Raw genomic sequence first — 12,417 nt, forward strand, 5'->3', positions numbered from 1 at the left:
GCAACGTCTTTAGTCAACAAATCAACTTCCATACTTTGATGCCATTCAGCTGATAAAGAAGATGTTTCATTAGATGTTATATACATATATATATATATATATATATATATATATATATATATAACAACACAAAATTTTATTTTCATGTTTACTTACCTGGTTGTGAGCTACTCCTAAAGAGGAACTAGTCTACAAGTCTGGTCGCTTTTCCACTGTTTTGCTAACCCTCCGCCTGGCCATGTGCATTTTTTTTTTTTTTATGAAGCCGGCGAAATCTCCCTTAGCCCCAAAAGCCCCAAAGGGGGAGTCTCCCCCGGCCCCAACAGGAGACTCCCAACATTCAACCCCCCGGACTCCATCCAGCCCCCAACTCTCTTCATCTAGTCTTGACTCCCATTTCTGGATTTCCCTGACAGGATGAAGAGCTTCGTCACTACTGGAATCCTACTAACACCACGCCAGGGTCTCATACTTTCCCCCATTAACCCCCCACATCGTCCACCCCCTCCCATTCCACCGCGTCAGAATCATCATATCATTGAGTCTCTGAATCATCATATCATTGAGTCTGACTGATATGTGCCGGGTCCAGGTTGCAATACTGATATCAAGAATGTTCTTTCCCAGGAAAAGTCAGGGCCCTATGGAGTTCAGGCAGCTTTCTCAATCCCTGTGGTGACGGGTGTCATGTTCGTGTTCGAAGGATGAGGCCGTGTGGATAGCAAGTAACTTAGTTTAATGTCTCACGTTCTCAACAACATACATGTGGCTTCATGCAGTCTTGCTCTACTCCGTTATATGGTACGGTAAGCTGACTACTAACCAGTACTGCCGCCTAGCGGTCAAACATGTAATAACATTCAATCATAACATCCCCCCTTTTCTAAGGTAAAATGCATTAACATGAATCATCACATTAGCTGTGTCAGTTATTTCAACCATTTCACATTCAGCATAACTCTGCAACACATAAGCAGTATAAACAGTTAATATCAGATTGCATAACTCATCTCTAAGCCAACACTAGACCATTTAGAACACATTCACAACATCAATCAATATAGCCTACATTTTGTTTAACATCTTTAACATGCATATTGCATTTTCTTTGTTTATAAGTTCAGTCTATCAGGCTTTCTGATTTCTCTTGTGGACCTTCTTAACTCAGGTTCGCTTGGAGTAGGTGTAGTCAACTTTTAACATGGATCTTAAGGCCTTATGGAATCACACCTGCTAAATGCTACTGCTCCATTAATGAATCTGTTCCCTACAGGGCCCTGCCATCGGTCAGGGTCAGGCCCCTGTCACAAAAAACACGCTTGGGCACCGGTGGCCCGCCGATGGGCCGCCGGTGCCACCCTACCACCGGGCTTAACCAGTTTTCTGGGGGAAACCCTGTAGTCAGTGGAGGGAGATGCTTGGTTGTTCTGTCATAGAATGACTTTTGCATCATTTTCTGTTGTCGTAGCTTATGTTCAATCTTTGAGTGATTCTTTTGCTTTAATTTGACGTTTTGATGACTCGGCAAAGTTGTTCGTAGCTTCCTCTTCATCAGCAGTTCAGCTGGTGATAGGCCGCACTGAAGAGATGATGCTCTGTAGCTCAATAAAGCCAGATAGGGATCCGAGTCACTGTCAGCTGCTTTCTTTAGGAGTTGCTTGAGAATGTGAACTCCTTTTTCAGCTTGCCCGTTTGACTGTGCATAGTGTGGGCTTGACGTCACATGCTTGAAATCATATTGCTCTGCAAACTTCTGCCATTCTTTGCTGCTGAAGCAGGGGCCATTGTCGCTCACCACGGTGTGTGGGATGCCATGCCTGGCGAAGATAGATTTAGCATGTGTTATGACACAAGTTGATGTTGAGCTTGTTAGTAGCGCCATCTCAGGAAGTTTGAGTAGTAATCCATTACCACTAAATAGTCTTTACCTCTGAGATGAAACAAGTCCATTCCTACTTTGTGCCATGGTGCTGTTGGCACCTCAGCTACCACCATAGGCTCTTTGCTCTGCTTGTTCCTGTGTTTCTGGCATGTTTCACATTTACTTATAAGTGTTTCAATGTCTTTGTTCAGTCCGGGCCAGAACACCGTGTCTCTCGCCCTCCTTTTGCACTTTTCGATGCCGAGATGGCCTTCATGTATCCTGTGCAACATGTCCATTCTCAAAGCCCGTGGAATAACAATCCTGACCTTTTTCAACAGCAGACCATCCACAGTACTAAGCTCACCTCTGACATGGTAAAATTGTGGACATGAACCAGCTGGCCATCCCTCATCCATGTTCTTCATGACATGCTGTAGCTCAGCATCCTTTGCTGTGGCCTCAGCTATTTGTCTTGACTTTGTGTCAGACACAGGCAGTGTAGCCGACACCATGTTCACGTGACACTGTATGTCCTCGTCTGTTGCACTCACACTGTTGCCTGTAGTTGCTCTGGATAGGGCATCAGCAAGGACTAGGTGTTTACCTGGAGTATATATCAGTTCATACACTCTTTCCACAAGCCCCAGTTCTTCACAGGCTCTGTCACCCAGAAGTGATTCACGTCCCTCATTCACAACAAAGAAGGATAGGTGGTGCACTTTTCCCTTAACTGTGACATTCAACCTGCATGTGCCCAAACATTTGATTGGCCGCCCATTGTAGTCTTTCAGTCCAGATTCTTTTCTTTTTATTTGTGGCTTATTTTTCATTGCCTTCACATCACACATGCTTATGAGATTTGCTTTCGCACCAGTGTCCAATCTCATGGTGACTACAGTCCCATTTATCATTAGAGGAGCTATCCACTTATCTTCTGTAGTGACATCATTTACATTGTCTGGTTTATTTATTTGTTCACTTTCACAATTCACCATTCCAACAAAGAACGTGTCACTTAGATCAGGCTCGTCTATTAAGTTTACAGTTTTTCCTTTCTTCCCCTCTTTCCGTTTGGAGAAGCATTGTTTAGCAAAATGATTCTTGCCTTGGCAAGTGGAGCATTGCTTAGCAAACGCTGGACACTGTCTAGGCTTGTGCTGTGAGCCGCAGCGCTTGCAGTTTATTATCACGTCCTCCTGCTGCTGTGCAGGCCGGGTCTGTGTGCGCCGTCTCCGCTGATACGACACTGCTCCAACTGCTGCCGCGCTGTCGCTCTGCGCCGAGGCGACTGCAGACATCTCGCTGAACGTCCTCACGTGCCTTTGGGACAGCTCACTGGCCTGGCAGATCTTAATGGCTCCTGCCAGCGTCAGCTCCATCTCCCGTAGTAGCCTCTCTCTGACCTTTTTATCCTCCACGCCGAAAACGATCTGGTCCCGGATCATGGAGTCCGTCAGCGCCGCGAAGTTGCAGGACTGCGCCTTTAGCCGCAAGTCCGTCAGGAAGCTATCGAAGGGCTCATGTTGCCGCTGTGTACGAGACCAAAACACGTACCTCTCGTACGTCTCGTTCTTCTTCGGAGAACAGTGAGTATCAAACTTACTAAGCACTACATCCAACTTTTCATTATCTTCAGGACTGTCAAACACGAACGTGTTAAATACTTCTATGGCCTGTGGCCATAGAAAAAGGGTTCAATTAAATCTACCAATCTAGTGAGTATAGCTTGTCAGCCTCGAAACTCACCAGTGTCTCCTGTTATCTCCACAAGGTTAGCTCTACTTAATATCAGATCACTAGCCAACAAATCCTCATTAGTAAATTACACCATTATGACCTATAATCTAGACTTCTTACTTCTTAGTGAAACATGGCTGACTGAATGTAGCTGTGCTACCATTCTCAATGAGGCTGCACCAACAAATTTCAGTTTTATGAATAAGTGTCGAAGTGGTAAGAAAGGCGGGGGAGTTGCTGCCATTTTTAAATCTGTATTTCAGTGCAAGGAAACTATATTTGGTGATTTTAGCTCTTTTGAATATCTCTGTTTTTTAGTAAAGGGGGATCCAAAAGTTCTCCTCCTAATTATTTACAGACCACCAAGATACCCAGGAAAATTCTTTGATGAGTTTGCCGAACTGCTGTCTATGTCACCAGACAGAGAACACCATGGAGGAACACTTTGATGGTAAAGGCTCTGAAAACAGAATGCAGGAAAGCTGAGCGTAAATGGAGAAAAACTAAACTTCAAATCCACCATGACCTCTACAAACAAAGTCTTTGTAATTTTAACCATGGGTTCTTCAAGGCTAGACAGCAACACTTTACTGAAATGATTAATAAGAACATCAACAACACTCGTGCTCTGTTTGCTATGGTTGATAAGCTTACAACCCCCCCCCAAAAGAGATAGCTTCAGAACTCTTTTCCACAGAAAAATGCAACGAATTTGCTTACTTCTTCAATGAAAAAATCAAATCTATAAGGCTCAATATCAACACAAATCAGCAAAATAATACAGTGATGCAATCCCTAAAATCACCTAGGAATAAATCAACTGTAATGTCAGAGTTTAATACAGTGACCAAAAAACCTTAGAAGAAACAGTTCAGCATCTTAAAACATTGACATGATGTCTTGACACAATACCATCTGACTTTTTTAAAACTATTATAAGCTCTGTCCAAACAGATCTGCAGCAAATAATAAATTGCTCACTTCAATCAGGCATGTTTCCTAAACCCCTGAAAGTAGCTGCCATCAAGCCACTCTTAAAAAAGAGAACATTGGAAACTACCATTTTAACCAATTACAGACCCATCTCAAATCTTCTCTTTATAGCCAAGATCGTTGAGAAAGTGGTTTTTAATCAACTCAGCAACTTCTTGAACTCCAGTGGACTCTTTGACAAATTTCAATCAGGCTTCCGACCTCACCACAGTACAGCAACAGCTCTTATTAGAGTGTTAAATGACATAAGGTTGAACACTGACTCAGGCAAGGTGTCAGTTCTGGTCCTGTTGGATCTCAGTGCTGCGTTTGACACTGTCACACAGTATACTGCTGGACAGGTTGGAAACCTGTGCAGGACTCAGCGGGACAGTCCTAAAATGGTTCAGGTCCTACTTAGAGGAACGGAGTTATTTTGTGACCATTGGTAGTTATCAATCCGATCGAGTGGCTATGACATGTGGAGTTCCTCAGGGGTCAGTCCTTGGACCCCTTCTGTTTAACCTGTATATGCTGCCTTTGGGTCAAATTCTACAGAACTCTAATGTCAAGTATCATATAGGGGTGTGACGAGATCTCGTCCCACGAGATTAAACTCGACGATATTTCTCGTCGCGTTAAAAATCTGTCTCGGGAGATTTCTTTTTTTTTTTTATGTTAAAAAATGTAAAAAGCAGGGTTTGCACTACCAGTTACCATTACTTTGCACCCCTTTCCACTACACAGTTATAACTCTACTCGACTTGGTTTAGGTGCTTTTCAGTCACAGCTCAGCTGAGTTCTTCATTCCTCCAAAAACGAAACTTACCAACCAGCGCATCCAGCGCTAATTAACGACTCTGTGGCGGCCGCGACTCTCTCTCTGGCGCACACACACACACACACACACACACACACACACACACACACACACACACACACACACACACACACACACACACACACACACACACACACACACACACACACTTACACACACACACACGGGCACTTTACTTACTTTACTTTATTTGTTTATTTGACAGGGACAGCGCACATCAATGTACATATAAGAAACATGTAAATGTGCCGGATTATAGCATCGATGCTAATTTCCATCCGGAGTCCCAGGACATACACACACACATGGACAGGTCGCGTTGTGGCGGTAATAAACATATGCGCTGGACCGTCCGACGTGGGAGGGAGGGAGGGAGGGAGGGAGGGAGGGAGGGGGGCGGGGGGATCCGAGTAGTGAAATGGCACTGGGGGGAAGGGGGGGTTGTTGCCACTACTTAAAAAAATCCTAGAGGAAACACTGCACATAATATTGTTTGCACTTGAAAAAAATAAATAAATATTACATTTTATTTAATGTATAATAACTTTTATAAATTTAAGTTTTAGTTTCAATTTGTGGAAGAAGAAATGTATTTAAAGCTCATGCTTACATCATGCACGTAAATAGTTACAATAAAACATTTCAAAATGCATGTGCAACTCGGTTAAATAAAAGTCTGTTGGTCCAGTCATATTTTGTCATTGTAGTTTTCTTAAAATCTCGTCTCGTCTCGATCTCATGAACCCAATCTCGTGTCTCGTCTCGTCTCGTCTCGTGAGATGAGTGTATCGTCACACCCCTACTATCATAGTTATGCAGATGACACACAGATATATCTTGCACTGTCTCCAGATGACTGCAGTCCAATAGAGTCATTATGTCACTGTTTAGAACAGGTCAAAAATTGGATGAGCCAAAATTTCCTTCAGTTAAATCAAGAAAAAACTGAGGTCATTGTTTTTGGAAATAAAGAGAAGAGGGTTGCTGTCAGTAAACACCTTGAGTCACTGTCTTTAGAAACTAAAGACCAAGTCCGAAACCTTGGCGTGCTGATAGACTCAGATCTGACCTTCAACAGCCATATCAAATCAGTCACCAAATCAGCCTTTTATCAACTTAAGAACATATCCAGAATTAAGGGTTTTATGTCCCAAACTGATCAGGAGAAGCTGATTCACGCTTTTATCTCCAGTAGACTTGACTACTGTAACGGTCTTCTGACTGGTCTCCCCCAAAAAAGTATCAAACAGCTGCAGCTCATTCAGAACGCTGCAGCTCGAGTTTTAACCAGAACAAAGAGATCAGATCACATCACCCCAGTTCTTAAGACCTTACATTGGCTCCCAGTCAGCTACAGAATAGATTTTAAAGTTCTGCTACTGGTTTACAAATCACTGAATGGTTTAGGTCCAGAATACATGAATGACATGTCAGTAGAGTATAAACCCAGTAGAGCTCTGAGATCTAGTGACTCAGGTCAGATAGTGGAGCTCAGAGTTCAGACCAGACATGGTGAAGCAGCATTTAGCTGTTATGCTGCACACAACTGGAACAAACTACTAGCAGAACTGAAATCAGCCCCAACTGTAAACACTTTTAAATCCAGGTTAAAAACATTTCTCTTTTCACATGCTTATAGCTGAGAACTTAAAACTTTATCTATTTTATTTTATTTTACTTTTATTTGCTCTTGTTTTTTTTAACTCTGTTTTTAGTGTTTTCTTTGTTTTTATCAGTGGCGGCTGGTGACTGAAAAAATTGGGGAGGACAGGAGGAAAACCAGTCCACGGCGCTCTCTCTCTCTCTCTCTCTCTCTCTCTCTCTCTCTCTCTCTCTCTCTCTCTCTCTATATATATATATATATATATATATATATATATATATATATATATATATATATATATATATATATCACACACACATACTGAAGTGGCCCTCTTCCCCGTCACGGTGGCTGGTCTTGGTGTTCGGACGCGTGCGTAAACAATGAGTGCCCAAAAACAAGGTTCCAATGGTAAAAACACCACATTTATTGACAACACAATACCTCATTCCATGTGGCAGGCAGGACACAAAAGGCATAATGACACGGTCAAAAACTGTTTGCCTTGGACCAGCTACACCTGGCACTGACTGTCCTGGGTTTAAATCACCCCTGTCACCCGGAAGTGCGTGACGCCACTTCCAGTGCCAACGGAGGTTACAACAATAAAACCGCCACATACAAAACACCAAAATAAAAGCTAAAATGGCTCACACATACTATATATATATATATATATATATATATATATATATATATATATATATATATATATATATATATATATACAGTGTTTAGGGCTGGGCGATATGACTAAAAAATGTATCACGATATAAGTGTTTCATATCAGTCGATATCGATAATTATTGATAAAAAAAAAAAAACTATTCTAAATAAAGACCAGGAGGAAAAAAGGCTGAATTTAAATACTTTTATTTTAAATATAACCTTTAACCTTTAAAACGAGGTCAGCATTATGAAAAACAGTCAAATAAATGAAAATACTGGTCGATGTGCAAATATTGTCATTAAATAAATGCTTAATCCAACAAAATGTGCAAAGTATTGTAATTAAGAAATTAGTAGTGTACAACTCAGGCTTTAAAGCCATACTGGTAACAATATATGCAAATAAATAACAGTCACATTAAGCAAGCAGAAACAAACATGTCTTACAGAATATTGTAAACATCAGAATAAACTTGCGTCTGAACATCTGTGACAAAACAAACCTGTTACCCTCTTCAGTCATTTATGGAAATATCAAACCAACTTCAGCATATTAAAAAAATAACTCAAGCAACTACTCAACCATTGCTTCACTGGCTGCAACAACTCAAACACTGCTTCACTGCAAGTCAGGCACGTGCACACATAGGGCCCAAAGGGTGCTTGAGCCCCTGCCCTTTGTGCCTCGTATTAAAAAGTGCCTTTTTTTATGTTTTTTTTTTTTTTTTTTCAATAAATGCATTCCTGTTGTGCATGAGGATGTAAACAACCGCGCTGTAAAAATGCCACGGTTATCTACCGTACGCGTTCCCTTGTAATACACACGGTATTGTGTATGTACGTTGGTGTGTGTGTTGTCCGCTGCTGCTCCGCTCTGTCCCTCACTGAGGGGCGGGGCTGCCCCGCGGTGCGCGCTCCCTCACATGCACGTCCAGCACGTCCAGAGAGAGAGAGAGAGAGAGAAGCTGCTGCCTCATCGATAACCCGCACATATATGAGACGTGACAGTGGAGCGACTTGTGTCGAATCTTGTGAGTTATAAATCCACCAACATAACTTCCTTGTCGGTTCTGACAAGTCGCCGTCCACTTATTCAATGAGCTTAATAAGAGTCATATTTAAGAAAAGCGCCCATTTGTGTTTGTTTAGCTGACTGCTTACTGAGTTAAGCCCCACCCCGTCCTCTGTCTAACATCACCTGAATGTAGTGAACAGCAGCAGCAACAGGAGGAATCACTCACTCAGCTTGATTTCACTGACTATTTGAATTTGTTTCCAGATATTGAGTTACTGGTAATTGTGACGTTGCTGTGGTAAATATTGCTGCTGTTGGTAAATATGCACAGTAGCAGTCACAGTAGTCATTTCTTGGTTTTGTGTGTGTAGCCTGTGGGCTTAGCCTACTTTTTTTTTTCTTCTGCAAACCATGTTAATGTGCACCCAATACCATATTAGCCTTAGCCACCAGTTCAGAAGTCATGACTCTGTTTCAGGAAGTTGGGAAATTGGTCCAGCATGTTGACTGCAGTCCTGAAGGCGTGCAGGCTTTCTTTACCGACTAAATAGTAACTGTAATTTATTTTAATTTATTTATTTTTATATTAAGGCCTGAAAAAATTGTACACTGCCCTTTTCTGATGTTGAGCCCCTGCCCCTCTATAGTCATGTGCACGTCCCTGCTGCAAGTTACTCAACAATTGCCTCACTGCAGATTTTGTGCAAGGAAGACAAGCTGATTGACCATCCCAGGTTTTAAGGCTGCCCTGGTACATGTCACAATATTACCCCCAGTACTAAAAATTCTTTCAGAGGGGGTGCTGGTGGCTGGAATGCACAAGTATCTTTTGGCAAGCTGCGACATTCTGGGAAACTTGCGCTCATGTACCTTCCACCACTCAAGGGGGTCAGACTCACTGTCGGCATCCAGGCATTTTAGGTAGCTTTCCAGCTCATTTTCCACTTTTTGCCTTTCAGTGAGAGGTGAGGCATCTTCTTCATCGTCTTGACTTTGTTTTTTGAAGAAACTACCTAATGATTTACGTTGTTTCTTCACACCCAGTGGGAGAGGTGTGGCAGCTTCTCCTTCTGCACCCTGGTCTGCTGTTCCCTCTGAAACCTCTGCCTCTGATTGGCCTGGGTTTTCATCCAACATTTCAGACACTGCTCTTTCTTTAATGGCCTCTACCTCTTCCGGGCTGATGTACTGTGCTTTGAATCTGGGATCCACATAGGCAGCCATGTTGAGGAGATCATCTGTTGCATTGTCGGCATATTTCTCATCAAGATAGGCCATTATCGTGGTCTTCAGGTCTTTTGTGAGTTGAGTGTCCTGGTCTTTTTCCTTCAGCAAATCTGTACGGAACAGGTGGAGCACTGGCTTGACATAGGAGACTGTCACGTATGACTCCCCAGAGAGGGAGTCTGTGAACTCCAGAAGAGGAGTTAAGGCCTCATGCAGTGACTCCAGAACACCAATGTCCTGCCATGTAGGGATCAGGTGCCTGTTGTTTTTGTCTGCAGACAAAACTTCAGTGATTGCCTTTTGTTGTTCGAGGACCCTTGCCACCATCTTCTGTCTTGAGCCCCACCTGGTTGGTGACTCTGTGACCAGCTGGTGTTTTGGGAGATGGAGACGTTCCTGAGCTTTAAAAAGCTCCCTCTTTTTCTTCCAGGAGTAGGAGAAGGCACAGACCACCTTCTTACACACTCCAACAGCCCTTTCCACTCTTTTATCCTTCCCTGCCACACCTGCAGAAATACAAAAGTAAATACAGTGTAAATAACTGGTAACTGATAAATCAATAATAATAATAACAATAACAACAACAACAACAAAAAACGGGGAAAATAATGAGAATGATAACAACAACAACAACAACAACAACAAAAAACTTTTATCATGTTCTATTGGCTGATTAAGTCAACATAATCAACAGAGAATTCTACTCACCAATTGCTGAGTGCAAACGATGGCCAAAGCACTGCAGCCGTGTCCACTTGTTTAATGAAGTTGCCTTCACTATATTTGCCCCGCTGTCTGTGGTGATGCACACCATTTTTTCCTCAGCCAGACTCCAGGACAACAGTGCCTCCTTCAAGCCTTCTGCTATTATCTCCCCGGTGTGGTCTTCGGGGAAATACGCAGTTTCCAGGCATCGTGTTTTCAGAACCCAGTCATTGTCGATGAAATGAATTGTCAAGCTTAGGTATGGCTCGCATGAACGGCTTGACCACATGTCGGAGGTTGTCGCAAAGTGCTTTGCTAACAGTATCTCCTTTTCCACGGATTCCCTGCACATTGTGTAAAGCTTAGGAATAGCTGTCTTGGAAAAGTGCTTTCGGCCAGGTAGAACATAACGGGGGTCCAGCACGTGTATGAGATTCTTATACCCAGACTTCTCAACTATGCTGAGCGGTAGCATGTCCTTCGCTAATTGATACACCACTGCATCCGTTATTTCTTTATAACGTTTTGAATTTTTATCGTATGGCACTGCTGCCGAGTACCTCTCGATGGTGGTCTGTTGTTGCCGCTTCGGTGCTGTTCCACTTGCACCGGCTGATGTAGATGGTTGTGGCTGTTTGATACTGCTGTACTCCAGCGGGTGAGAGCGGCTCAGGTGGTAAAATAAGTTTGTCGTGTTCCCAGACTTGGTCGGGACGACGACCTTGCAAAGTTTGCAGACAGTATTACTCTGATTCGTGTCGGACTTAAAAAATCCAAAATACTGCCAAACTGGTGACGTGACGTTTCCTTTTTTATTTACAATTTCCTCTCGTGCTGCCGCACTCATATTCCCGTTTCGGTTTCACTCCTCGTCGTCAGCTAGCCGTTGTTGCTTCTTTTTTTTTTCTGTTAGCATTTCCCAGAATGCCTTGCGGTTCAGGCTCGGCCGTGATAGGTCGAGAGGCCAAAGCCCTTCCTCTGCCTACACCCCCCAGAATGCCGTGCGGTTCCGGCTCGGCCTTTCTTCCTATTTTTTTCTAACAGAACTCAGTGAAATTATCGAACGTTCTATCGACCCCATTTTCTATTGATATTGATCACATGTCTATCGCGATATATATCGTTATCGTTTTATCGCCCAGCCCTAACAGTGTTTATAGGATAGACCCTGAATTGTTGTTGATTTGTTGAGTCTGATTCTGCCAACCTTGTTGTCAAATCGTCGCACAATGTGCGTATGAAAAAAGATCGTACCACTCTGACTATATGGGGGTGGTCACTGCTGCTGAACATCTGATTCTATACAGAATTTCTTTGTTTTCTAATATTTCATGATATATGAACTCTTTTGATACAAACATCAGCAGTGCATAATCTGTCCTGTCTATGTTGTGTCTCTCTCTGCAGACCCTGTCAGGCTGGTGAATGGGACCAGTGTGTGTTCAGGCAGACTGGAGGTCAGGTCCAACCAGTCTGACCAGTGGTGGTCCTCAGTGTGTGAAGATGACTTTGACCAGCAGGATGCAGAGGTGGTCTGTAGGGAGCTTGGCTGTGGGGCTCCTTCAGTCCTCCAGGGGGCGCTCTATGGAGCAGTGGAGGCTCCAATGTGGACCAAAGAGTTCCAGTGTGGAGGCAACGAGTCAGCTCTCCTGGACTGTAGAAGCTCAGGCTCAACTAGAACCAGCTGCTCACCTGGCAAAGCTGTTGGACTCACCTGCTCAGGTACAAGTGGAGCTACAGGTTGGATTTGCTTCATTTCTGTTTTAATTAAACTCACTTCTTTT

The 12,417-nt window shown here is 43.1% G+C and overlaps 1 protein-coding gene across 1 annotated transcript in view; it reads left to right on the forward strand.

The window, feature by feature from the left end:
* LOC310993699 (scavenger receptor cysteine-rich type 1 protein M130-like) overlaps positions 1-12,417 on the forward strand; it is a 149,963-nt gene that overhangs the window by 44,158 nt on the left and 93,388 nt on the right. Inside the window, exon 8 of the mRNA XM_083982132.1 lies at positions 12,041-12,355. Coding sequence (XP_083838258.1) covers positions 12,041-12,355 — 315 coding nt within the window. The remainder of the gene's footprint in view (positions 1-12,040; positions 12,356-12,417) is intronic.

The sequence above is a fragment of the Trachurus trachurus genome (genome assembly GCF_905171665.1).
Source record: "Trachurus trachurus genome assembly, chromosome: 11".
In the NCBI taxonomy this organism is placed as follows: Eukaryota; Metazoa; Chordata; class Actinopteri; order Carangiformes; family Carangidae; genus Trachurus; species Trachurus trachurus.